The 24,301-nt window shown below is 44.1% G+C and overlaps 1 protein-coding gene across 20 annotated transcripts in view; it reads right to left on the bottom strand.

The window, feature by feature from the left end:
- The window catches only part of MICAL2 (microtubule associated monooxygenase, calponin and LIM domain containing 2), a 146,429-nt gene that overhangs the window by 36,698 nt on the left and 85,430 nt on the right, over positions 1-24,301 (bottom strand). For 11 of the 20 annotated variants that reach the window (XM_082057594.1, XM_082057595.1, XM_082057580.1 and 8 more), the window contains 7 exons: positions 22,210-22,317; positions 21,676-21,771; positions 20,079-20,265; positions 18,974-19,062; positions 18,552-18,651; positions 15,590-15,647; positions 14,049-14,271 (listed from right to left, as the gene is read on the bottom strand). In XM_082057594.1, coding sequence (XP_081913720.1) covers positions 15,607-15,647; positions 18,552-18,651; positions 18,974-19,062; positions 20,079-20,265; positions 21,676-21,771; positions 22,210-22,317 — 621 coding nt within the window. In that variant the 3' untranslated portion in view covers positions 14,049-14,271; positions 15,590-15,606. The other 9 variants (XM_082057583.1, XM_082057582.1, XM_082057584.1 and 6 more) reach the window with 8 other exon arrangements.

Raw genomic sequence — 24,301 nt, 5'->3', positions numbered from 1 at the left:
AAAAAAAAAATCAGACCTGGAACATGGCTTGTTTTCTCATCTGTTAGAGCAAACTATCTAGTAAACCTCAATTAAACTCTTCTTTAGCATGCAGCTTCTTCATATGTTGCAAGAGTGCTCTCATCCTGTCCTCCACTTTGCAAGGGTTTTTAACTTGGACATCCAGCGCTAACATGGAAAACAAACCTGCCTGGAGCAAGAGTGCTACAGGCAGATCCTGGAGGATTATAGATTATATACACCACAGAGCCCAAGCGCTGGCCCATGGGACCTGCTGGAGCAGCAATTCCCTGTCTGCAGACCCCAGGGCTCTCCCTGGGATGTCACCCATGACTGTTCACACACACCCAGGATGCACCGACCTCTGGGTGTTGCTGCTCTTAATATCACAGATGTCATGGGTACACATCCCACACTGCACCAAGCTTTAACCCCATCTCAGATCACTTGGTCTGTCGATCACTGTTTCCTTCCCTATTACCATTTTTCTGTGGAGCTGCAAAACAAGGTTCTCAAAACAAGCTGTAACAGCAGAGTTACACCTTTATTTTGCCTGATTTGGGTAGTTCCCAGCCTCCCCCAGAAAAAGAAAACTGGTGTTCTGAGCTTTTGCGCCTCTCCCAGTTATCATTTGTGCTCACCCCCTCTATGTTTGAAAATAAGCATCACCAAGGAAAGCCCAGCTGCTGGTGGCAGGGATGACTGCTCTACCGGTACTACTCCTGCGTTGGCCTGGTGAAGCTCTCTTACTTGTGCTCACAGAGCACCATGGCTGTATGGTCATTTTTCTAGTAATTTTCCTGATTATGATTTTCCCAAGCGGCACAGAGCATTGCGCTTTCCAAAAGGCTGCGGTGGCCTTTTCTTTTTCACCCCTTATAAAAGCCCGTGTGGGTTTTTTGCCTTAAAACTCAGAATTTCACTGCTCACTACAGTTTTGTGTGTATTTTTTTGTTTGCTTGCTTGTTTTTAATTCTACTTCTATGTCCAAGAAGCCAAGCAGGAAGGAGGAGCGGCTCACTGCCCCTCCAGAGCAAGATGCTCCCATGTGAAAACACATGCTCAGGCTCTATGTCCAGCTCACTGGCACCACAGCAACCACAAGTTTGTTGACTGCAGAGATGCTATTTCCCTACCCCCAGAGCTGGGCTGGACCACGAGGTACCATTTCTACTCTCCCAAAACGAAGTGGAAAGCGGTCTCATGAGCCCATTTGTAAAACCCGAGTCCTTCAACTCAACTTTCTCTTTAAATGATGCTGTGTTTTACATGAAAATCAGAGCAAGCAATACCAAATACCCACGCTGGCAACAAGCACTGCCCAAGGACACTGCAAGCAGCTGTAGAAGAAAGTCAGTTTTGCCATTTGCTTGCACTGTCAGTACGTATTGCCTCCCCATCCAGCGCATTAATGCTTCCCCAGCCACACTAACAGGAAAGAGGAGAAAACATGTTTATGACTAACAGACACACAGCTGGAGAGCATCGAAACCCACAGACAGACAGACAACCTAAAACAATTCCCTGTGTGGTTCCTGAACGTGAACAGATTTCAAGTCAACGAGTCCCTCTGCAATAGCCTGTTACATCCAGGTTTTAAATCATTACAGACATAATAGTCAGAGCTGGTGAAGGACCTCAGGATGTCAGTGATGGATGGCATTGTCACCTCTCTCTGAAGTGTTACATTTCTGTGCTTGCTTATTTTTACTTTTCTTTTTTTGCTATCACATTATCACTCCTTGAATTCTGCACATAAAAGTTGGATCTCACAGGAATCTGTTAGACAGCCAAGCCCCTTCTGAGCAAGATAAGTTTGTATTCATAGTGATACTAATCAGGTTTAAGATCGGTATCCTGCCTTTAGCATCCACCGTGATTTACTGAAAGGCATCCCTGCACATGGCAGGGGGGTTGAACTAGGTGACCCTAAAGGATCACTTAAAGGTCCCTTCCAACACAAACCACTCTATGGTTAGGAAGCAAAACCACTTCCTACTAATGTATTTATGTAATATTTCTATTGCGGAATATGAATTTAAATATACTACATTGCACTCAACTCAAAAAAAAAAAGCAGAAAGAAACCGGGTCGCCTTGGTGTTTCCGTGCACATTAACTCAAACGGCAGGTTACAGATTCCGCAGGACATTAGAAAAGATTAAAGTGAGTACTGCTGTTTCTCATCACAGGGCTGTGCTTTGGGTAACAGGATTGGAAAAACAAAAAAGGCAAAGATGTCCCAGATGCCCAAGTGTCAGGGTTTTTTTGTAGGCTGTGATGTTGATATGCAGTTTGACCGGTCCTTCCTAAAAAGCAGCCCTTCCCGTGGTGCTGGACTGAAACCCCGACCCCACACGCAGGCGCTGTGGTGAAACGCAGCCTGGTGAAGCGCTTCGGGCTCCCACAAAAGAGAGATTCCAATCCCTGAGCACAGGAGGGGTATGGGCTGAGTACAGACAGCAGGGATGAGCTGCTGCTGGAGTCACGTAAACACCACGGAGAAAGCGTGTGGCCAAGTCAAACAGAAGCCTGGAGGCTCTGCAGGCTCAGGGGCTGCCTGGCAAGTGTTACCTGCCCCTGCACAGCAACGCAAACAAATCCAGTCGGCCATCAGCTGCAGGACCGCACCACCGGCTGCCACTGCTGTTGATGTTAAAGGAGTATCAGAAAGGAGAAATATGAAAGCGGTGTGATATAAACATTGAATTTAAAAAGAAAGCTGGGACTTCTTTAAACCTCTTATTCTGCACAAAAAGAAAATCTGTCTGAGCTAATTTCTCCTGAAGCAGCCCAAAGGCTGATTACTTACACAAAGGCAACGCATATGTTTATGCTCCTGAACAGATGCAAGGCTGATTAAGAAGCAGCCCTCATACCTCTCCATTCCAGCTGGGAGCCTCACAGCTCTCCGTGCACCCTGGAGGGCCACCCACCCTCGCAGCACCGGCAGCCGGGGCCTCAGTGAGACATCAGCACAGCGATGCTGAGTGTGAGGACACCAGGGTGGAAACCAGGTTCTAAAGCCTCAGTGCCCATCCCACTGCAGGTCGAGAGCTAAGCACCTTGGACTGGCGACCATTGCAATTAGTTCTGGTCATATACTGAGCTGGCTGATAAAACAGTCCTTGTGGGAGAGGCAGACAGAGCCCCACTGGAGCCTGAGCTGTGCTCAGGCAGGGGATAAGCCCGAGTCATTCAGCGCTTCTGAGCACATGCATCAGCACCCCCCAGCCCCCTGGAGAAGCTCAAGAAGGATTGAGGTGGACATTCAGCTCCTAAATCCAAGGTGGCAGTTCCCACATAAGCTCCAAGACGTCTAATTTTACTACTGCTTCAGTCCTTTCATAAGTCCATGCCTGGCTGTACTTACCATGTCATCCCACTTCTTCACTAGAAGACACAAACATTGACTTATTGCTATTCCCAAAGGGGAAGGGGCATGCGTGTAGACCAAGCCACCCATCTGGGATTACCCAGGCAGCCTGTGTTGCTGCAGGCAGCTCCATGGCCAGCCAGTGCTCTCGCTCCACATCAGGTTTCCTCCCCAGGACAGGAGATTTTCTACTAGAAGCTAAGAGACTGAGTCAGAGGAATTGAACTTCATAAGATAAACACACACAATGTAAAAGCTAGAGAGGCATCCGGTCTGCGGACAGAAGAGGGCACAGCCCCGTTTCCTGCCGATGCAAACTGGTGCCGTGCCACTGACCTCCCTTATCAGAGGAGAATCCAGTCGTCAGGAAACTGTCACTCAAAATAGCATTCACATAAGATCTTGCTTCATTTCCATCATGCTCACTTCAGATTTCCTAGAATCTATGTCTCAGCATGCCAAAGACCTCCAGCGGTGAGTACGGCTGCTCTGTAGCACAGCTCAGACTGGAGTCCCCACTAATCCTTTGCCAAAATGTTTAAATAATTTACCCAGGGGAGAACAGGGGAAGCCACGCATGGGAAGGCGTTAATCTTAGGTCGCAGTCAGCAGCGCAGATCTGTCATGCGAGTACGAGTGCAAGGACAGGCAGCACATGCCCCAAGTATCTCGCAGAGCGCTGCTGGCCAGATAAAGTGGAAACATCCTAACAGCAACTGACTTGCGTTTTTTAGGTGCTGAAGTTTCCTAAGCTGGTCAGTATGAGCCACGTGCCCATTTCCAAATCCTCAATGTCCTTTGGTGCTTTCCTGGCAGGGGTGTGGGGAAGCGAGGAGGCAGCACAGCCGCCCCGGTTCTGCTCAGACACAAGCAGCAGGTCTTCCACAGCCTGCGCAACCCAGTGTTTACACCGTTTTATAGACTACACTTAACGCAACTGTAACTTGCTTTCTGAACATCTGGTGGGATTAAGAGAATTCAAGTTTTCCATTCCTTAAGTTGTTGTTAACATCCTCCTTGCTCGGTTGTCATCCACAGACGATGATCCTTCCTCATCCATCACACTGCTCCAGCGCTTTGTTTTGGCCACACCATTGCCTTTTGCCTTAATCTCCCAATTCTCCTCTCCCCTGCCAAGCACACTGTGCCTTGAATGATTTGTCCCTTACCTCCTGGCTGCCTCTCCCCAGTGATGTCCCTACCAGCCCTGCCAGCCCACAGGCTCCTGGGTGCTCCCTTCCCTCCGCTCCCAGCTCCAAACCTCGACAGCCCTCACCCAGCTCCCAGCTGGCTCTGGCATTGAGCTGGGCAGTTTCTGGGGCCAGGGATATCTTGCTGGCTCCACAGCAAGTGGAGCTGGTCAGAGGTGAGGGCTTGGAGGGGCTCTGCTCATCAAAGCAATGAGAACAGCTTTGTGGTACCACAAAAGCAGCCTCACACTTCCTGCTCCTAAAAAACACATGACAAAATCTTAGGTCCCAAAATGGAGAGCGGAGCCAGGCTGGGGTGAAGCACGATGGTCAGCGGCTGTGCCTCAGCACCGGGCACGGGGCTTCTCACTGCCAAAACATACGGTGACTGCAGCCCAGCAGGACAAAAGGGTTGTTTATTGTGTTTTGTGGTGGTGGGGTTGTATGTTTGTTTGTTTGTTTTTACCTCTTCCCACTTCAAGAAATACCCAAGTTTCTGCTCAGGTGATTTGGGGCTGGTTCCTCGGTTATATTACTTTCCTGAACAAAATAAGCAGTTAGTCTAGAGGAATTTCTCCAAAGCATCCAGAAACCCAAATCCTACTGAAATCGGGAAAACTTCTGTTTTAACCTCTCTATCCTCTGCTGTCCCTTTTCACAACAACAATACTAATGCTTCCTCCCTTCCCTGCTTTGCCACAGTCGCTGACACAAAGGGCAACTCGGGGCTTTGGGAAGTTGTTCCTTAGGCAGAGTTAAAGCTAGAAAAAACAATGCATAGATCTAAAGCCCTTTAATGTGTATCTTTATAATGCTGAGTAATGCTCAAAATACTAGTGCATTCACGTCAGCAGCCACAGCTCTGTTCTGAGAACAACCCCAGGGCAGGGATGGTGCTGGTGTCCCAGGCAGTACCACTTCTACACACCAGCTCTAGTGCCCATCTCTCCAGTGCCAGAGTCCCCCCTCAGTCCGAGCTCTCCTGATCAGGGTCCTTGATTGATTTGCACTGAGAGCAAACAACACGGCTTCAGTTTTTTGGGGGTTTGGGCTTTTTTACACAAGCAGTGGAGCTTATCTGCCTTCAGTTATTTAAACAGCAGTAAGGCAGTAAGTGATCTGAATAGAACAATCGTGTATTCATCTGGCCCTCCCACTAAAACACAACAAAAAATTCAGATAAACAATTTCTCCTTTGTCTGTATTACAAAGCCCACCCCATCCTCCTTGCACTGAGAGAGAAACAACTGTTTTCCCTACAGGGAAAGGATTTAGCTAAACCATTTGGTAACTGAGAAGTATCCCTAAAGCTCTATTTGCAGGGCTCGCATCTGGGTCAGCGCTCACCCGGAGCTCAGGGCTGTTCAAAACTCACTCCAGCATATGGGCTTGGCCAAACAGCCCCTGCACACCCCAGAGAAATGTGCACATCTTTCCAGTAAAACACACTTTTATTCTCCAGTAAGTGTCATGCCAAGTTTTCTCAATTCAATGTTGTGCCAGCTCACCCTTGCATTTGAGAGACAGCAATTTTTTGTACCAAGTCTCAAATGAGTCAGAGATGCAGCCAGTGGGGGACAAAGGCATTACAAGGTCTCTTTAATGCCAGCAGGGTTTACAAAACTTGGAGCTGGGCCTTTTTGCAGCTGCACAGGTAGGGTCAAAGAGCACAAACCTTCACTTTTTGCCCACAACACCAATAATCCAAACATCAGGATCATTAACTTACTAAAGGTAAGTTAGTGAGACCATTTGGATGGTACAACCACATTCAGCCAGTTAGCAGCTTCTGGGCAGACTTGAAGGAATTCACCCACCAGACACCACAGATTGGACCACTCAGGGAAGTTTGTACTAAGGAATAGAGAAGGCAAAGCAGCAACCCAAGCCTTTGGGACGACACAGCAAGGTCATGCAGCAGAGTGCCAGCCTGCACCCAGAACCCCAGCCCTTCAAAATCCTTCACCCCGCTTTAGGGGAGGACGGGCTGCACGAAGATGCGCCCATCTCAGCACGTCTGCCGAGCAGGATCCGGTACTTTGGCAGGGGCCTGTTTTGAGCTGGTTATCAAATCTGAGAAACAAACTGGAGTTTGTTTATGGCTCAGCAAAGTAGCAGCCTCTAATTAGGGATATAATGATGGTTTTTGGAGGTCCCTGTTTATACAGGTCCAGCAGCAGCCCTCCTGCAGGAGTTCTGAAGGGACCTTTCCCTTCCCATCTCTGGAGACACTCTCCCTGGCTGAGCACTGCAGAAAACAGGCTCAAGACAGCTTCACGCTAGCAAAAAGCAGACACATTCAGCATGGATCTTCTGCTCACTTAAATTATTGCAACTGGGATTCTCAGTGACAGGCTCGTAAAATTCACACACTTACAGAATAATACCCAGGGATGATCCACCAGAACCCAAGAAGTTTTTTTGCCTCTTCGCCCTGTTTTTGTTTGGTGTTTGTTTTTAATTACTTTTTGTGACAGCATCCTAACTGGTCTGGATACATTTCAGCATCTAACAACACCTTCAAGCAGCACCGCTCTCCTGCAAAGGCTCCGTGCCTGGCAGGAATGGCCAAGAGGGAGCATGACGGAGAGGCCGTGTGTGCAGCTGAGACACAGCTCTGCAGCAGGGACAGCCCACAACTCATCCCGAAACAAGGATGGAGAAACCTCTCAGCATGAGGGATCAGGGACGCGGGGATCTCAAGTGCTTCAGTGACTACTTTTGCCTTCCTCCCTCAGGTACAGGGCAAAGCTGACAGCCAAGCACAGCAGCGGAGAGGTCTTTCTTGTTTGTAATATGCTGCATATTATAGACATGAGCTATGTGAATATCCTTAAAGCTTGCAATTATTTTTGTTAGTCATTTTCTCCTGAAGTGATTTTAAGGCGCTTCATACCCACAGAAATACAGGGCAGGTCTCCCCCACAGCTACCAGCCACGTTTGCTGGCTTTGCTCAAGCTAACCCGGAGCAGCACAGCTGCACAGGCCCATCACCTCAAACCCCTCCAGCATGGCCAGGTGTCACTGCCTGTCCCCGCAGGGACCGAGGGAGGGGCTGCATGGGGCACTGAGCTGTGCAGACCCAAATCCAGGACCGACGCTGTCTCATGGTCCCGGCGCCACCGCGCACTGCCCGGCATGGCCAGGCCATGCCAGCCCTTCTAGACTGCTCTGCCAAAAAGCTCAGGCTCAGATTTTTGCAAGCTCAAATCTCAGAGCTGTTTACTGCCCCTCCATGACTAACAAACTGCTAAATGTAGCCTAGCACCAGGCAAGATCCCTCTGTTACTCCAAAATAGATAAATACATCATCACATCCCTCCTCCGAGTCCCAGAGGCTTTGCCAACACACCAGCCCCATTTAGCGAGGGAAAGGTGCTGAGTTACACACCGGTGCGTCACGGACACCGTGCCAATTCAGCGGGGCGCACAGAAGCACTGAAACCTATTCCCATGTTACGCCACGCTTGGTGGTGCAATTGCAATGGGTTTTGCGTAGCTGAGGAAAAACAACCATGGTCCTGTGACAGTCCCTGGCATGAGTCCCCCACAGAAACCTGCCTGGGAGCGTGTCACCGCACACGTGGCAAAGGAGCGGCCCTATCCAAAAGGGGCTTAGCATCCACCCACAGGGCTTCACAGATGGCTCTCAGCACCTTCTATGATTACCGTTTATAAGGCACTGATCACTCCAGCATCTCAGTGCCCCCAGTGACAACACCAGAGCCAACAAACAGACGTGAGCAGGAGGCGTTATTCATCCTGGCCAGTCCCATTTGACAAAGCAGCCTGACTTTCTGCACAGGCTGCTGCTCCTGAGTCATCTGCCAAACCAGCGTCAGGCAAATCACACTACTGTGACCTGACAAGGAGATGACAAGCGCTCAGGAACCAGCCAAATTTAGGCAGAGCCAAGTCCCCATTGGGGGCAGCTGGGCCGGATAGGCTGCTTCCCCCCACCCTGGGCAGAGCTCGTGCTGCCCGCAATAGCACAAAGCCTGAACTCTGCCAAAAAACGTCCCTCTCCCCACTGGGAACGCTGGGCCAAGCGCCTCGGACACCAGCTGGCTCAGGGCAGCTGCGTTTTATCAGCTTTGCTCGGGAGCGGCTGCTCTGTGTGTGCTGCTGCCCGTCTTGGACAAAAATGGGCAAAGATGCTCCACTGAAAAATCCCCAACCAAGGCAGCTGCTCAGCCTCCCCATCAGATCAACGCCACCGTGGCATAAGCGGCCAGAAGCGTTCACGTTTATCCTCCCTCCTCCTTTTTAACCAGTTTTAAGTCATGAGAGGGAAATTCATTTTTAAGCAAGGTACAGTGAGAGCTCCCACAGTATTTCTCAGCTAAGGTGAGTCAGACCAAACGGGAGCCCTGCACAAGCAGAAGGAGGGACTGAGCCTTGCCCAGCTAACCAAAGTATGAGAACTTTAACTAATACAAACCCAGAGAACATTCTCAAAGGCAGATGAAAAACAGAGCCAGGAAACAACAGATTCTAAAATGAAATCGAGCTTTCTGCTTTGGACCACAACACATCCAGAGTACTGGTGGCCGGGAAGAAAGCTTGTGCTGGGCAGCTGGTCCAGAAAACATCCCGAAGAGCACCCTGATCCACCCAGCTTGGGGGGCACCCCACGCCAAACAAGGTCTGATGGCTGACTGGGTGGAGACTCCCCGGCTGGGCCCTTGGAGAGGCTAAGCAATGGTTCATGCCCACCCCTGGCAGCAAAAGGGACCCTGCCACAACTGCCCTGCCCCAGGGCAGGCAGCTCCACAACCCCCACGGATCAGGGAAAAGCAGGTAAGAAACAATCAATTTCTTACAGCCCTGCCCACATCGCAGACATGCATGAGGGCCCTGTTCGTCAGAGAGGAGGAAGAAGGAAACCTACTGGAATTAGGTGTTGTAACCTGCACTTGGGATGTGATATTTTGGCACCTCTGACACATCATCACGTTTTTGTGACACTCCCTGATGGCTGTGAAGCAGGAGCAGTACTTACCCACAGCTGCCCCAGCCATTCAGCACTGGCAAAGGGCTTTCAGGTCTTCAGGTGGAAACCACCACTGAAATTCTGGGTGCTGCTCTTCTCAGTGGGTGCTCGGGCACCCAGGGTTGGCACAGGGTTCACCTTCCCCACTCTGCAACCGGCCCAACACAACACAGTGCCCCCATAACAACCCCAGCCTAACTTGCACCCTGGCAATCCTGAGGCTCTCCGCCTGCCATTAAACTGTGTCACCCCATAAATCATTCCCAGGATGAGTGGACTCTGCCTGGCCTTGTATGGAGCTGCTGACTAAGGCAACAGCAGGAGTGAACAATTTGAAAGTGGAGTTACTCATAAACGCAGGCAGCTCTGATGGTGAAAGCAAACACCAGTTGGCACCAAAACCCAACATTAAGAAATTCAGTCGGCAGACCACAAATTGATTTGTAGCACACCCAGCACACTTTACTGCCTCTCTGATTTCTTAGTGTATAATAATAAAAAAAAAAAGATTTATGAGTTCTGCTTACAATACGGCTGTGCTTTAAGAAAGCTGTGGGGCAGAAGGAAGGCATCTTTATACCAGTGCTGTGGATGCACAGCTGAAATGAATCCAGCCAGCACCAGGATGAGATACAGAGCAAAGGCACTTGCCAGGGGAGAACTGTGAGAGGGGATGGGGGAACTCTAACACCTCCAGCTTGGTTGGACCTTAGTTTTGCTTTAAGACACTGATTACCAGACCACACGGGAGTGAAATCTGAGCTCAAACCTGTTACAGCTTCAGCTGTGCCCTGAGCTTCAAAACACGTAAGGCTGCATGGGAGGATCGCCTGTGTTTGAGTTTGAAACGGAAAACATCCCATGAAGGTATTTCACAGATTGCTTTCAGAGGCTACACGGCTTCTAACCAGCATTCCCAAACTGATGTCCTATCCAAACTTCGAGTTTTCATCACACCTCAGGAACCGCCAGGCAGATTTCTGTCCTTGAAAAACAACTCCTGTAAAAGATGGGATGTCTGATATTCCACAGATTTCAGTTCTTGACACATTTCTCCTCCTTTTTCCTCATGTTTGTTTCATACGTCTACAGAAGTCATTTCCACCTTATGATGGCTACCAAACGGCAAAGAATAAAGGCCACAGGCTCCCCCATTTCCATGGGGTGGCTCCCTGTGGCAGTGGGGCCAGATCACCTGCCTGGTTTCCAACCTCCAGCACCTGCAAATGCTCTTCTGCTGCCCCTTCTCCAGCCATGGCCCAGTGACAGGCCCCTCCACCACCCATCCTCCTGTCCCCATGCCAGGAGCCCATCTTCTCCCGCTCCCCGGTGGGCCCATGCTGGCGCCTATACAACTTCTTCAGCAGCAAAACACTTCTTCAAAGTATCTATTGCTACTTGATAAAGAGGCACTTCTGAATTCAGGCACAAAATATAACCAAGGAATTTGAAGCTGGCAAAGCAAGACAGAGACCAAAGCACACAAGTCGTGAACGCACCCAGGACAGTGCACGCTAATGCTCTAATACAAACTATGCAGAAACTAATGAAGGAAAAAGCAACTCACTGAAAACCTAGTAGGTATGCTGAATGTGTATCTTCATGGCAAATGGTTTCTCAAACAAAAACTGCTATGATAACACATGATAATTTTAGAGTAAATATACACTTTATCAGAGCAATCTGTGGTAGTCTGGTATATTAATGCATGTAGTAACTGTGAATTCGGAGTGCGGCAACAGCAGTTTCAGTGTCTAGAGTGATCAGTGTCTGTCAACACAGTATTTTTTGCACACAGACTCAAAGCACGAAAAAACCTAAAACAAAGATGTGAATGAATACCTGCAGAGTAAATCCCGAAAGAGCAAATTCAAGACTATAGCAACATGCAAATTTCTTTGTAATTTCACATTTAAAAAAAAAAAAGTATCAGAAATTCCATCCATTTCAAACAAATCTGGAGCCCACCACCTGATGAGATGAGATCAAAGCTACCTTCTTTTTAACATAGTACATGAAGGAAAGTAAAGAGACTTGGGGAGATATTTACATGACTAATCTGTAGAATTGGCTCAAGCATTAATACATAACGTCTTCAGATCTCCAGTACCATGATCTTTCATGCAAAAAAAAATTATGAATTCATCTGAAAACATGTCATGCCTTCAAAAATATAAATATTAATGCAGAATTCAGTGCATTTCAGAACTCTTTGTTTTGATTGGAATGTGAGGAATGAGTGAGCCAGAAGTGAATTAAAGCCAATTATAGTAACTAATTGCCGTAATGTTGTGGGAAAACACCAACTATAGCCCTTGCTTGAGGTTGGAATACATACAGAAGCAAGTTTCACTGGCATTTTATAGCTGCAGCAACCTAGAAGAAACTGAAAGGAATAGAAATCACTCTTGGTAGAGCTAATGAAAGGCCAACATTTGAATCTGAGCAACTTTAGGGAGGTTTTTTTGAACTCCTCTTTTCAAATCTACTATGTTTAAAAATGGCAAGATCTTTTTCATTATAAAGCATTAGCATAATTAAAATGAACGAAGGTCACCTTTACAGAACTGGACATGTTTGCTTTCCATGAGCAGATATCTAGGCAGCTAATGCTGCCTTGCTTGGAGAATGAGAGATTAGCCTGGCTTTTAAAAAAAACCCATCTGTGTATGTATTTCCAAATCAAATAGCCCTGGTGGGGGCTATTTCCAGAGCCCACTGGAACCAGTATAAACAGGAGGAACAACAGAGCAGCTTCCGAGCCTGCCAGACACAGCAAACGGCACCTCTGCACTCCCAGCATTATCATGGCATCTATAACACCAAGTAACTTGCAAGATAAATTCACACAGAACTCAACCCACTGGGCTCCTCCTCCAGCAGCATTACTAGGAGCAAAACAAGGAATATTTAGGTTTATTGTGTAATGGTTTTGACTGGGAGGGAACTAAAAACCTTGCTCCCCTCACGTTGCCCATTTTGACCATTTTATTTCTTTTCTGTAGTCCGTGTCCTGTCTCGACCACTAGTATTACAGGGCATGGCATGTTTACTTGTATGTATATCCCTCTAGCGATAGGATTTGCTAATGATTTGAATTTTGGAGCCTTCTGCATCACCAGGAGAAACACAACAAATCTAGACCATTAGCCCCAATTCCAAGCTATAGTACTGTTATTTTAGCAGGAATAAGTGAAACATTATGAAAACAGCATGAACATTGGATGCCTCTCAAAGCTTCAATGCCAGACAAATCATCACCTTCTATGGACACAAAAACCTCTTCTGATGTTGCTATGCCACTGCTTCTGCTTCAGATGATCAATTAAAGATGGCAGAAATGAGCCTGCTCCGAAACTGTAAATTGTGCAAAGAGTAAATTAAGTTTTGCCTGAATTACTTTGTCCATTGCAATTAAGGAAGTGCCAAGTATTGTCTTAAATGGTATTTGTTGCCCTATGTTTTCATCACGCAAATCATCTTCCCCTCGGCCAGCAAACTTTCTACTGTGCATAGTGGCTTTTTCTTTGGCAAGGAAGATGGAATAGGTCATTGGGAATTAACATTTGTTTGTCTTTGTTGTTCTTTAGCAACACTTCAAAATAATTAATTTCTGTTGTTCCAACCTAGTGAGGCTCAGTTTGAATTAACTTTTAAAAAAAATACATATCACACCATTTTTCCATTAAACTATCGGGACTATTCTTTCTGGGATTTGTTTTTTTTTCTCGAAATACAAAGGAAGAGATTATAGCTTAAGAACTGCAGAGCAAGTTAAAGTAAGAAGATGAAGGGCAGGAAGACTTAGGAAAGCTCTTTTGGAGAACCTGCTGTTTACAAAGAACCACACCACCAGCTTTAAAAACAAACCCAAACATTAAAAAAAGCCAAGACAGGGCGAAGGAAGGGGAAATAAATACAAAAATGAAATAAGGCCACTGTTAACAGATAATAGGTCACCATTAGTTGCAGCTTCCAGGGGTCCAGGGAGTTTGCAAAGAGCACTCCAGAGCCAGCATCAAACGTAAAGCTTTACCCATAGTTACTCCCTGCTTTTCCCGTACACAACCTGAGATCCCAAACACATTAACTCGGCATGACCTTTATGACATTCCTTAATATGTAAAATAAAAACCTAAGGAAAGGTAACAGAAGTCAAAGAGAAGAGGACAAGTGCCATTTGTATGTGTGATACAAGCAACCCCCATGCTCACCAACACCAACTTATTGTTCCCAGGAAGGATAAATCCCAACACCAGGCATCTCCTGATTCGCAGCGGATGGGATAACTCGTCAATGACCCCGGTGTTTATCCCTTTCAAAAGGGACACACATGCGATTATACCACCACAGTGAAACGCTCTGGCCTTTGGGTCAGAGATAACACAACAGCATCCACCAGAAGAGGAATTTGCAAGACGAGTGTGAAGTCACTATTAAGCCTTTGTCCTCAGGAAATATTGTTAAAAGGAAGAGATGAAACAAGGAGACTTATAAAGAACTACATTTATTTTTGTTTACAGCAGATATCATAAATAAAGCTAAAACAATTTTCACTGTGTGCAAAATACAGAATTTCCATGTGAAAATTTAAATACAGCATTAAAAACTATTTAGTAAAAATATTCTGTTAATATTATAAAGTAAAATGAAGACAGAAGATTTAGGAGAAGGACAGAATCCTCATTGGCCAGGAAGAGCTAGGAAGACTCTGCAACAGAGGGTACAAGACACAGCAATGGGAAACGGTTTGAAATGGCAGACCTTTACGTCACAGCCTTCATCTCAAAGCATGCTGAGCTTTGTAACAAAACACCGTAGCCCTGAAATACATAGGAAGTCACGTCCTGACCATTTGTGCAGGAAGTGACACTTAAAATACAGAGAGGTTTCTGTGTGGGCACGGCACGGGGACTTTCAAATCCAGCAAGACATTTTAGGATACCCACACAAATAAATCCAATTGCTTTAGTCACATAAACATACAGATCAGCAAGAAAAGGAGAGTTGGGCTCGCACCCTGCAGCCCTTCTGCACCCCTGACTGAGGTGTGCGAAATGGGGCAAGTGGCGGAGGATATTTGGCTGCTAATGAAAATTGCTGCTTAAATCAATTCCCGAAGGCCCTTCCCTTTGAAAGGGATGCTCAGCAGGGAAGGCTGGGGCAACAGAAACCTCAGTGCACTTGCTTGCCAGCCCGAGCTCTTAGCTTGGATTCACCTCCCCTTCCAGATTATCCACATGTGATAATATATCCTGGAACTTATGTAAAAAAGAACTTACAAAATAATCGCACGAATTTGTCATGGAGGGTAGCAGCAACATCTCATGCAGCAAGACAAATCCATTCGAAGTTGCAAATGGGGCCTAGTTAATTAGTTAACAAAACGATTCAAACCAAAACACTCTGGTTATATAAACTTGGCATTTTGGTATTTCAGACCCAAACCAGCATGCACATGTATTGCTGTTAGGCCTGCCTGCTACATTACTTTGGGTGAAAGACTGGAATTTGCATCACTTTGGCTACTTTTTCAACAGAATCCTTTTATATTGTACTTTTCCAGTACAAAAGCAGAGTGCTTAGAAAGCAGCACAGTGCTCAAACGCTGCTTGCCCACTGCGTGTTTGAGCTCCATGGAAATAGGTGCTCACCTTAACCAGGAGAATCAGCTGGTTAAGCTCGTCCTGACCTTATTTTAAACCTTCCCTTCAATACTTTGAAAGAAATGAGGCTTTAACTAGTTCTTTCAAGAAACAATTTACTTGCCTAACTTACCTTAAAGGCACAAAGAACTGCACATGCACAGACACAGAGAGAAAAACATTCTCTATGGAGAGCAGATGTTACCTTTTCTAGAACCATGAACTCAGCAATAGGTTAAATGATCATGCCAAAGCTTGCATCCATTAACATACCAGACACACACAGTTTGCTCCAAAAGTCTTTAAAACAAAGGCGCAATGAAATGCTGTCAAACGACAGTGTTAGTCACACAACTTTGGAACCGGCAAGCAGAAAAAAATCACCTGAGAGCAGAAAGGCTTCAGCCAGTGAGCGGGTGCAGGACCGGAATGATGAATTGGACTAAAAGCAACGAGGGAGATTGACATTAAAGACAGCAGGAAAAAGAAAAACACAGAACTTAACTTGGTTATGCAGGAAAGCATCGGAAAGATTACGCAGGCACAAAGAAGAATTGGCCAAAATGAAACTGCCTTTTTTTCATTAAATCAGGAATGAGGGCAAATAGGTACGAATCTTACTAGCAGAACATGAAGAGATTTAACAAAATCTACCAATTAGATTGACACCAATAAAAAAAACATTCCCAAGGTTGCAGAACCACCTGCAGACTCCCAGTGGAATATGCTGTGTAATTAAGATTCCCCAGGAAAATGTTCTCATTATGCAAGTCCCTGAATGCTGTTGTGGGAATGTGGGAATATTATTCCTCATTATATAAACCTATATAAAGCCAAGACCATCTTTTTATTTTTTAACTTTAAACTTGCTACTGGTAAGATTAATTTGCTTTCAATTCATTGCACATCAGAGATTTCCACTTTTGTTACTGTATCCCCATTTCCTGGCAGTTCACCATTATAACCACTTTCCTGAAAGGCAGGAAATTTCCCGTAAAAAACAGTGGGAGAAAATGTCACGTAAAAAAATGTTCTAAAAGACTGTGCTGTCAACAAACTGAAATAAAAACTGATGGCAAGCCGAATTTTAAAACTTTAGCACTTTGCTATGTTGCAGGAATAACACAGTAAATTACACTGCAATTTTTTTTCCTTTTTAGGGGCAAAACAATCACCATCATTAGCAAATTGTTTAAAAAGTATGCAGCATTTCAAAGTAGTTTTTTTTTTAAATGCTATAAAAGAGGTACAGATACATTTCTTTACATACATACAGATTCCCGCCATGTTACTGTAATCGCCGCTGTGTCCAGTCAATATTCTAGCAAAGTTTTGCTGAATACATGTTTGAGCATTAATGGCCATTTATTTGAAACACACACCACCTTACGCCTAACAATTTTCTTCAAGCACTTTTTCAAGTTCTGTGCATATACTTAACATTTTTTTTCCCAAAATACGTAAGCAATCTAAAATGTGAAAAGGTTTATCTTTGTTGTTTCAAGAAAGTCAAACTATCTAGAAGAAAAATTCAGTTTGCAATTTATTTTAAACAGAAGACATATTTCCTTTTAGTAACCAAGCAAAAAAACCCAACAATTCAAATCATCTTTTCCCACATTATGTTACAAACAAAATAAAAGACTGGCAGCCCATAAGCAGTACAGTCACTTAAGACCACTGGAAGGTGATCCTCAACTTTGGTACTAACTGAACGCAATGTTACTCCTATTATTTAAGCCATATTCTTTTGGCTAGAAATAAATGCTACAGATGCTTTTAATTTTAAGCTACACATATTACCATGTTTATGTATTTACCTATTTCCTGGTCGACTTCTAAATTTAAACATTTAAGTATTTGAGAGGTGGGGAACGTGCTTACCTCACTGGCTAACTAGGCTGAAAGTAAATCAGAATTTGGGATCCTGGTGCCTCCTTGCTGTTAAATAGTTTATTTAACCTGTGCCAACACCTTCTGATTAAGGTAGACCTTGTTGAGAGACATCTGAAAAGAATTTACCTTAACAGCTGCTCCCAATAATAGAAATTCACCTTTCCGCTATAGGCTTTACACAGTGAAATAAACAAAATACCCAGCTAAGAAGTAATCTCCTTAGTATACATTTGTAGGGTTTTGTTATTTGTTCTAAACTTGTATTTTTAAAAAATTCCAGAAGACAAGAGAAGCGGTGCCCACCCAGAGGCACAACAGCAGTGATTTCAGTTACAGACCAGTGCTCCATGAATGGATATTCCTCAAGCCAGCTACCTCGTGGGGAAGCCTCCACTTGAGGAATAAGTAAGTCGGGTCTACTTACATCACCAGTTCTTTGACTTACAGTTTCAAACAAGCCTTCACTCAACTACGATTTGCTCTTCAAATTTATTTCAAAACTTCAAATAAATTAGTAGTACAGATTATACCCATTATCAACAAAGGGTATCTATCACATGTAAGAAATGTAAAAGGCATGACTAGGAGCAATGTGAATTAAGTACAATTATTATTATTATTTTTTTTTTTTTACACATATTCATGCAAGTTATAAACCTCATAACCCAGAGCAAAGATGAAAGCAAGAAAAAAAATAAGTATGCGCCATATTCAGGTTTCAAAACCCAGTCGTTTGTCACAAATATTCCCCAAACATCTGAAAGAACATACGTTCTTTCTTTGTCAAAAAAAAATTGGGGATGGGGAGAGGCAGTGGTAGGGAGAAGAATGGTTTTAAGATGTATGAACCCCCAATGGTCTGACCACAGGATAAAACAGGGAGAAAAAAAAAGGGAATCTACAAAATATCCTTCATCTGTGTCCGTGTTCTGGAAATGTGTCTGGACACTGCCCTTCATGCTCTAACATACAGTACATTTTATATTGAAACTTTTCATTGCACCTCGTTTGTATCTCGAGGAATCCATCATTCATTTGTCACACATTAAATTGCGTGAAAAGGAAAAACAAAAAGCAACCAAAAAAACCTCAAGAAAGAAAATAGCGAGGCTGTTCATTTTGAAAATCTGAAAGGCACAACTGAGCAAGACACGCAGAAGAATCTAAACCCTATAGAATTTTTTCACCCATTCAAGCACATTTTCAAGTGATAGCTCTGCTTCCCGGTACATATGAGCAAGTACCTCTAGAAGAGCACAGAGGAATGGCACACCAAGGCTCAAGAGTTCGTACAAGTAGGTATAGTTATATGCATTGTCCCTGAAATGAAGATTGGTAGCGTGCAGAAAACCATGCATCCAGTTAGACAGGCGTCTGGGAATGTCAAGCAGATCCCTTGTCACCCGCAGGGGCCAGCTTAGCGCGCCCCTAAAGAAGGAAGTCAGGATACCTGGGGACCTGTCCTCTGGACTGCCTGCAGTAGACAAAGTGCTTTCTGTGGTGGTCTCTGTGGGTTTGGGTTCCTCTTTCTTCCACGCTTCTGCTGTCTCCTTATAGAAAGCATTAAAAGAAATGTTAAATCTGCTTCTAAAATTTCAAAGTCCAGTTTCTATTACTGTTTTCAAGTTTTTATATATATTTTTTTCATTTCCAATTGCTCTTCAGGTCAACTTTACTTAATTTCCATTGAGAACCAGGATATAAATACGCCACATTGACAGAACCAGAAGGTTATATTTTGGTATTGATTTTACTGCTTCTGGACATCAGGTAGAAAAGATATCTCACACACATACATAAACGAGTACTGCACCTTGTCCCAGATAAATCTGCCTCAACATTTCCTGCATTAGTAATATAACCAATACGTACCTTTCCTTGGAGCTGTAATGTTGCTCTTCTCTTTCTGTGCTTACTACTGATTTTGCAGTGCTTAAAATGAGGTTTACAGTAAAATTTACCTACAAGAGAAAGAATAAATTATTTTATCTATACGTTTATGGACTGAAGCCCCACTGTTGCATCTATAAAAGGATGAAATCAGGGTAATTAATGGTTGCACAGCAAAAAGAATGGGAAACTTGCCACTGAGTCTGTATGGGTTTCTTTTATAGTCCACAGATTTACGCATTTGTTAAATAAGGTGAGGTCATTTATTTGCTACACAGGTTTAAGGTTAATAAATAGCAGACAAACAAGATTCTATAAATAACAAGTCACAAACCAACACAAGACATCAAGCAGCAAGAAGTCAAATAATCAATTCAAAAAAATCTTTGCAGAAGATTCTCTGGACCACAAAAGAACCACCTTTGGCCTTGAACCCTTAATTCCTTAATAGGAGATCACGTTAATACTTGAATCTACTCAAATAATCTGGAAGTGGCAAGAGAATTTCAATTCGGTTTAATAATTGCCCATCCCTTAACCCCAGGCTGTAGGTGGGATTGAGCGCCCAAGATCTGAACCTCCCGTTCTACAGCAGGCTGGAATAAATTACACCGCTGCTTGGCCAGTACTACAGCTTTCAACTCCCGAGTCATCATGTCTTGAAAGAAATAACCTATATATCCTCCATCGATGTAAATCTGCCACTATTATGGTTTATCCTTATAGATCACATTATTTAATGGCTGACTATAAGTAAGAGATAAGAATAATTCTGTATTGTTGGAGAAAAATCACCCTCCCCCTTCCGTCCCCCCCCCAGCTCTGACCTGTAATTGGATAAGCTACATTTTATTTACTTATTTTCTACTGAGGATTTCTTTATTTAAAGCTCAGGTCTGTCATAACTTGATTCTTTTGAAAGACTAGAACTGCAAGTACAAGGACTCAAATATCAGTGTGGACGTAAGCAACAGAATTGGCAGACCTCCTCCTGACCGAGCTACTCAGCCAGGCCTTTTTCCTTAGTTCCATTAAAAGCATTGATACTTGGACATTCTAAAATATTCTTAAATAGCTCCTATATTACCTTCTTCAACATCAAAGGCATAAATTCCTAAACGGAGTGTTGTAGAACATATTTCACACTTGAAGCACTCCCTATGAAAGAAGTGGCCTTCTGCACTCAGCCGCTCCATAACATATACCCGTTTATTGCAGAAATAACAAATGTCACTCCCCCCAATAGACTGAGGAAATTCTTTTCGCAGAGATCCCTGTTAAAAGATAAAAAATAGAAATGCACATAAAACTGCAGCACTACATCCAGATATAAATTCTTATTAAGTGGGCAGCTGCTTTAGCTGCTTGAAGTTTTACACAGCTCCCTCCACACACAATTAAAATAAGCATCAGTCAGCTTTTTTATTACTCATTTTCTGCAATTCTGTAGGTTTGGGCAGTAATTCATTTATCAGACGTCAGAAGGACTTTGAAGGGTGAATTTTCAGCTGGATTGCATCCAGCTTCCCTGTGGGAGCTCACCAACATTTTGGGTTTGCTCAGGTACAAGAGCAGCATCAGCCCCACATGCTTGTTTACCGTGCTGGCCCGGGCACCCGCGTCTCAGGGCTGTGGGCATCGGTGCTCCTGGGCAGAGGACAAAGGCCGAGCTGCCGGCCTCCAGCAGCGGGCACCCGTTTGGAGACAAGGAAACAGACACTCAGTTCGTGCACACTCCAGAGGAAAATGCAGGCACGGGCTTTCAATTCCAGGGAGAAACCCTGACAGTCCTCAGTCCTGGTGTCTGAACTACCACCTACATCGCTGCAGATGTGCTTCCCCTCTCAGCCACGTTCCTACTGAGACCAGCCCAAGCTGAGGCTTAGTTTGTTTTAAAAAAAGTAATTTAATTCCTACCACAGACAGTCAGAATATTTTTAACTCATTGAACTGTAAAATATGATCTATATTAACAACATGAAACTATTCTGAAAGTTTTTGTTGAATTTGGTCTGGCAATTAACATTCTTTAATTGCCACAAATCTCATCCTCTCTAGATATACATGCAAACGGTACAGAAAACTACGTTATAAATGGATTAGATGCCACTAGGCTTCCCTTTTCCTATTAGAAGCAGGTATGAGGATGTTACTTTGCATTGTTGTATTGTGCTAAGCCGTAGGTCGGTGCAGATGCGCACCCTGTCTCCACCACAGCCGCCACCATCTCCCTCCCTTTCCCCCCACTGCAATAGTACCACACAGGGGACAAAGGAAGCCCGGGCTTGGCAGAGTCCAGGCACATTCAGACAGGAGCACACAGTCCACGCAACTCATCTTTAATCTGCCAGCAAAGGGCGGCCTCGGAACAATTTTTTAACGTTAAGTGCAAGTCACGATTGTCATTGTCACGAGTCACACTCTTGTGTTTATAAGTTGAGAATCCCATTCCAAATCTGCCGTTAGTGATCCATTTTTCTGTGATGGATCATTTCAGCATATGAACTACAGGAAACTTTCCAAATGAACAACCATGCAAATGGAAGAACACACAAATGCATTTTAAAAAATGCATTTTAAAAAATATGTTAATAGAACAGGTCAGAAAGTTACAATGAATCGGAAGCAATCGAGTTTAGTGCTGGCTAATAGGTAAGTGTCACCACTACAACACAAGACCTTACTTCACTTCCCAATACCTGACAGCTCTGAGCAGTGGAGGCGGGAGATGGAGACTGAGGAAAGGGGCAAGAACCTGTAGCTCTGTCCAGAGACCGCTTCTGAATTCAACACAGAACAGTGTCAGAGTTTAAAACCAGCTCTTCTTCAAAATGAGGCACAGCGACTCAGCATTTGTGAGCTAAAAATAACTGTATAAACATGTATTGCACAAAACTTTCTTTAGAAGCCACCCTGATTAATAATTGTCTTCTGTTACTAACTGTACCAGTAATTACATTTAATAAAAGCCTCCTGAAGTTTAAATTCATACAGGCAAGTAATAAAAATTTAAATAGAAGACACGGTGAGCAATATTTCCAGCATATTCACACATCAGCATATTTTGCCAATATGCACTTGATTCCTTAATAAGTGTTAGACTAAAACTTTTCATAATGCTTAACGTGCTCCACAACCAGGGTGTTAAGTTGCTACGACACTCTGGAAACACCACTCTTTTAAATCAAGTTATTGTTTCTTTGTGGGTTCATTCTTACCAGTTCAAGGGGGGAAAGCTGTGGCTTGGGTCTGTGATCATTCACATACAGATTGACAAGAACTTCAGCCACAGCTCCAATGGCATGTGAGACCTTTCCTACAGTCATCTAACCAGAAAAGGGGAGAAGATGAAGAGTAGAAGGAAGAGCTTTAGTTACTCTTGAAGAAGAATTTAATGAGAAAAGGACAAGAATGATTTGAAAACATGCAAACAACGAGAAAGAGAGGCTAGAATAAAGAGCAGAGGCAAAGCCTAGCAGAGCACAAGCATGTTCATGCATGATCAGTGTGGTCCAGCTGGTGGCCATAGAAGGCTTCCATGCAGCCCACATGCTTCTCCCTGCAGACGATGGTAAAACATCTGCTGGGAGCAAATGCTGCTCCCACAGCACAAGGCCACCTACCGTGTCCATGAGGAGGCTGAGCTGGAACCTCCTGCCTGGCTATCAGGGTTGGACCATTCCGATAGATTAAAAAAATCCTATTGTTCACTTTGACCTCTCAGGACTTTGTTTTGTATTTCAGAACAGGAGGTGGGGTCTAAACTTCCCATTAATGGACCACCAACTGCAGCATTTCAGAAAACATTCTGTGAAAACGTACTAAAGGTCCCACATGGAAATGTTTAATTGACGCTCACAGAGTCACCATTCTCCCTCTCTCCAGTAACTCAACACTAGGGAAAACTGGAGAACTACGCTGGTGAAAGGAAGACGTCTCCTTTAATCTGCTTCACCAAATTCATCAAGGAGACTGCGGTTCCTCAGGCTGTGGCTCCAACCACACACAGACAGACCACTGACTGCATGGTCCAGGATTTTGTGCCAAAACACATGGCTGGGGACTGGAAAAGAAGGAAGGGGTGTGTGATGTGTGTGAGTGGCAGGCAGGCAGGTACTGCAGGTCTTTGTTCCTGAAAAGAAGTCTGTGAAGACTTGGTAGATTCACAGCAGTATTTTTTACCCTGAACCAAATTTCCTGTAGTGATTTTCATTTTAGTTTTATAGTCAACATAAGATCCCACAGCCCCTCTGGTAGCAGAGTCAGCAAGGGCCATCCTGGTATAGCCACGCATCTCCTGAAGCTAGGACATTTTTTTTTAATATATTCTTAGGGCATCCATGATCTATTACGCTACATTTGCCTCCTACAGAGCCCAAATTTTAAGTCACACACTTCTCAGTGAAATGATTTTTCTAGTGCCACCACATCAAGCCTTGCTAATGGAAAGGATTTAAAGGATCAGAAAGTTACCATGAGGAAAGGAGAAAAAATATAAAAGTAATGGCGTTAATGATACTTTAAAATAATATTAAAATATTTTCTATCAAGCTTAAAAGCAACTATAAAGCATTGTGAGTATGTTTTCAAGAATCATGATGGATAAAAATATTCTTGCTAATAAAAAAACCTGAAGTTCAGGAACTTGGGAACATGTCCAGCCCCTTGCAGCTCCCCTTATCTTTTGAGAGTTATCCCATAATTAACTTAATATATAGGCAGATACAAAACCTGTATGTTAAGACAACAAAGGCCATTCAAGGGACAAATTCCTGTACTGCTTAGTTTTGCTTAATATAAAAAGACTTCAAAATACTATTCAATATCTGCACAACTTGTGGGGTAACAACAGCAAAGTAAACTCTTAATTACATACTACAATGCTGTCCTAAGTGGTAAATTAAATTATAAACTGATACTAGAAGTGAGATTACTTGCTACTACAGGAAAACTACGTTCCTTTGTATCACTTAAGATCGCCAAAGACAAAATTTTCCTTCCCAAATTCTGCACCTCTGAATATGTTGAGCAACTTTTAGGCTGCATAAAACTTATTACTCATTAATTCCTAGGTAAAAAGAAAGCATTCAAAGTCAGTTGAAGCAGAAAGTTTAGCTTGAACAAGTTAAAAGCTGGAGCAATCAGTTAAACAATAATGCTACGCTTAAAGTGCAAGTAGTTGAATTTCAGGAAAAGTATCCTTGAGCCTGAACTACACCTTGCGATTCATCAGGATGGTTGATTTCTGTTCTCCACCCATTGGAGCAACCTGTGTCAACAGTAAAGCAGTCAAAACAAGAAAACTGCATG

This window comes from Streptopelia decaocto (genome assembly GCF_964273445.1).
Source record: "Streptopelia decaocto genome assembly, chromosome: 7".
Lineage (NCBI taxonomy): Eukaryota > Metazoa > Chordata > Aves > Columbiformes > Columbidae > Streptopelia > Streptopelia decaocto.
The sequence above is the reverse complement of the archived record's forward strand: the minus strand, read 5'-3'. Positions and strand labels throughout refer to the sequence as shown.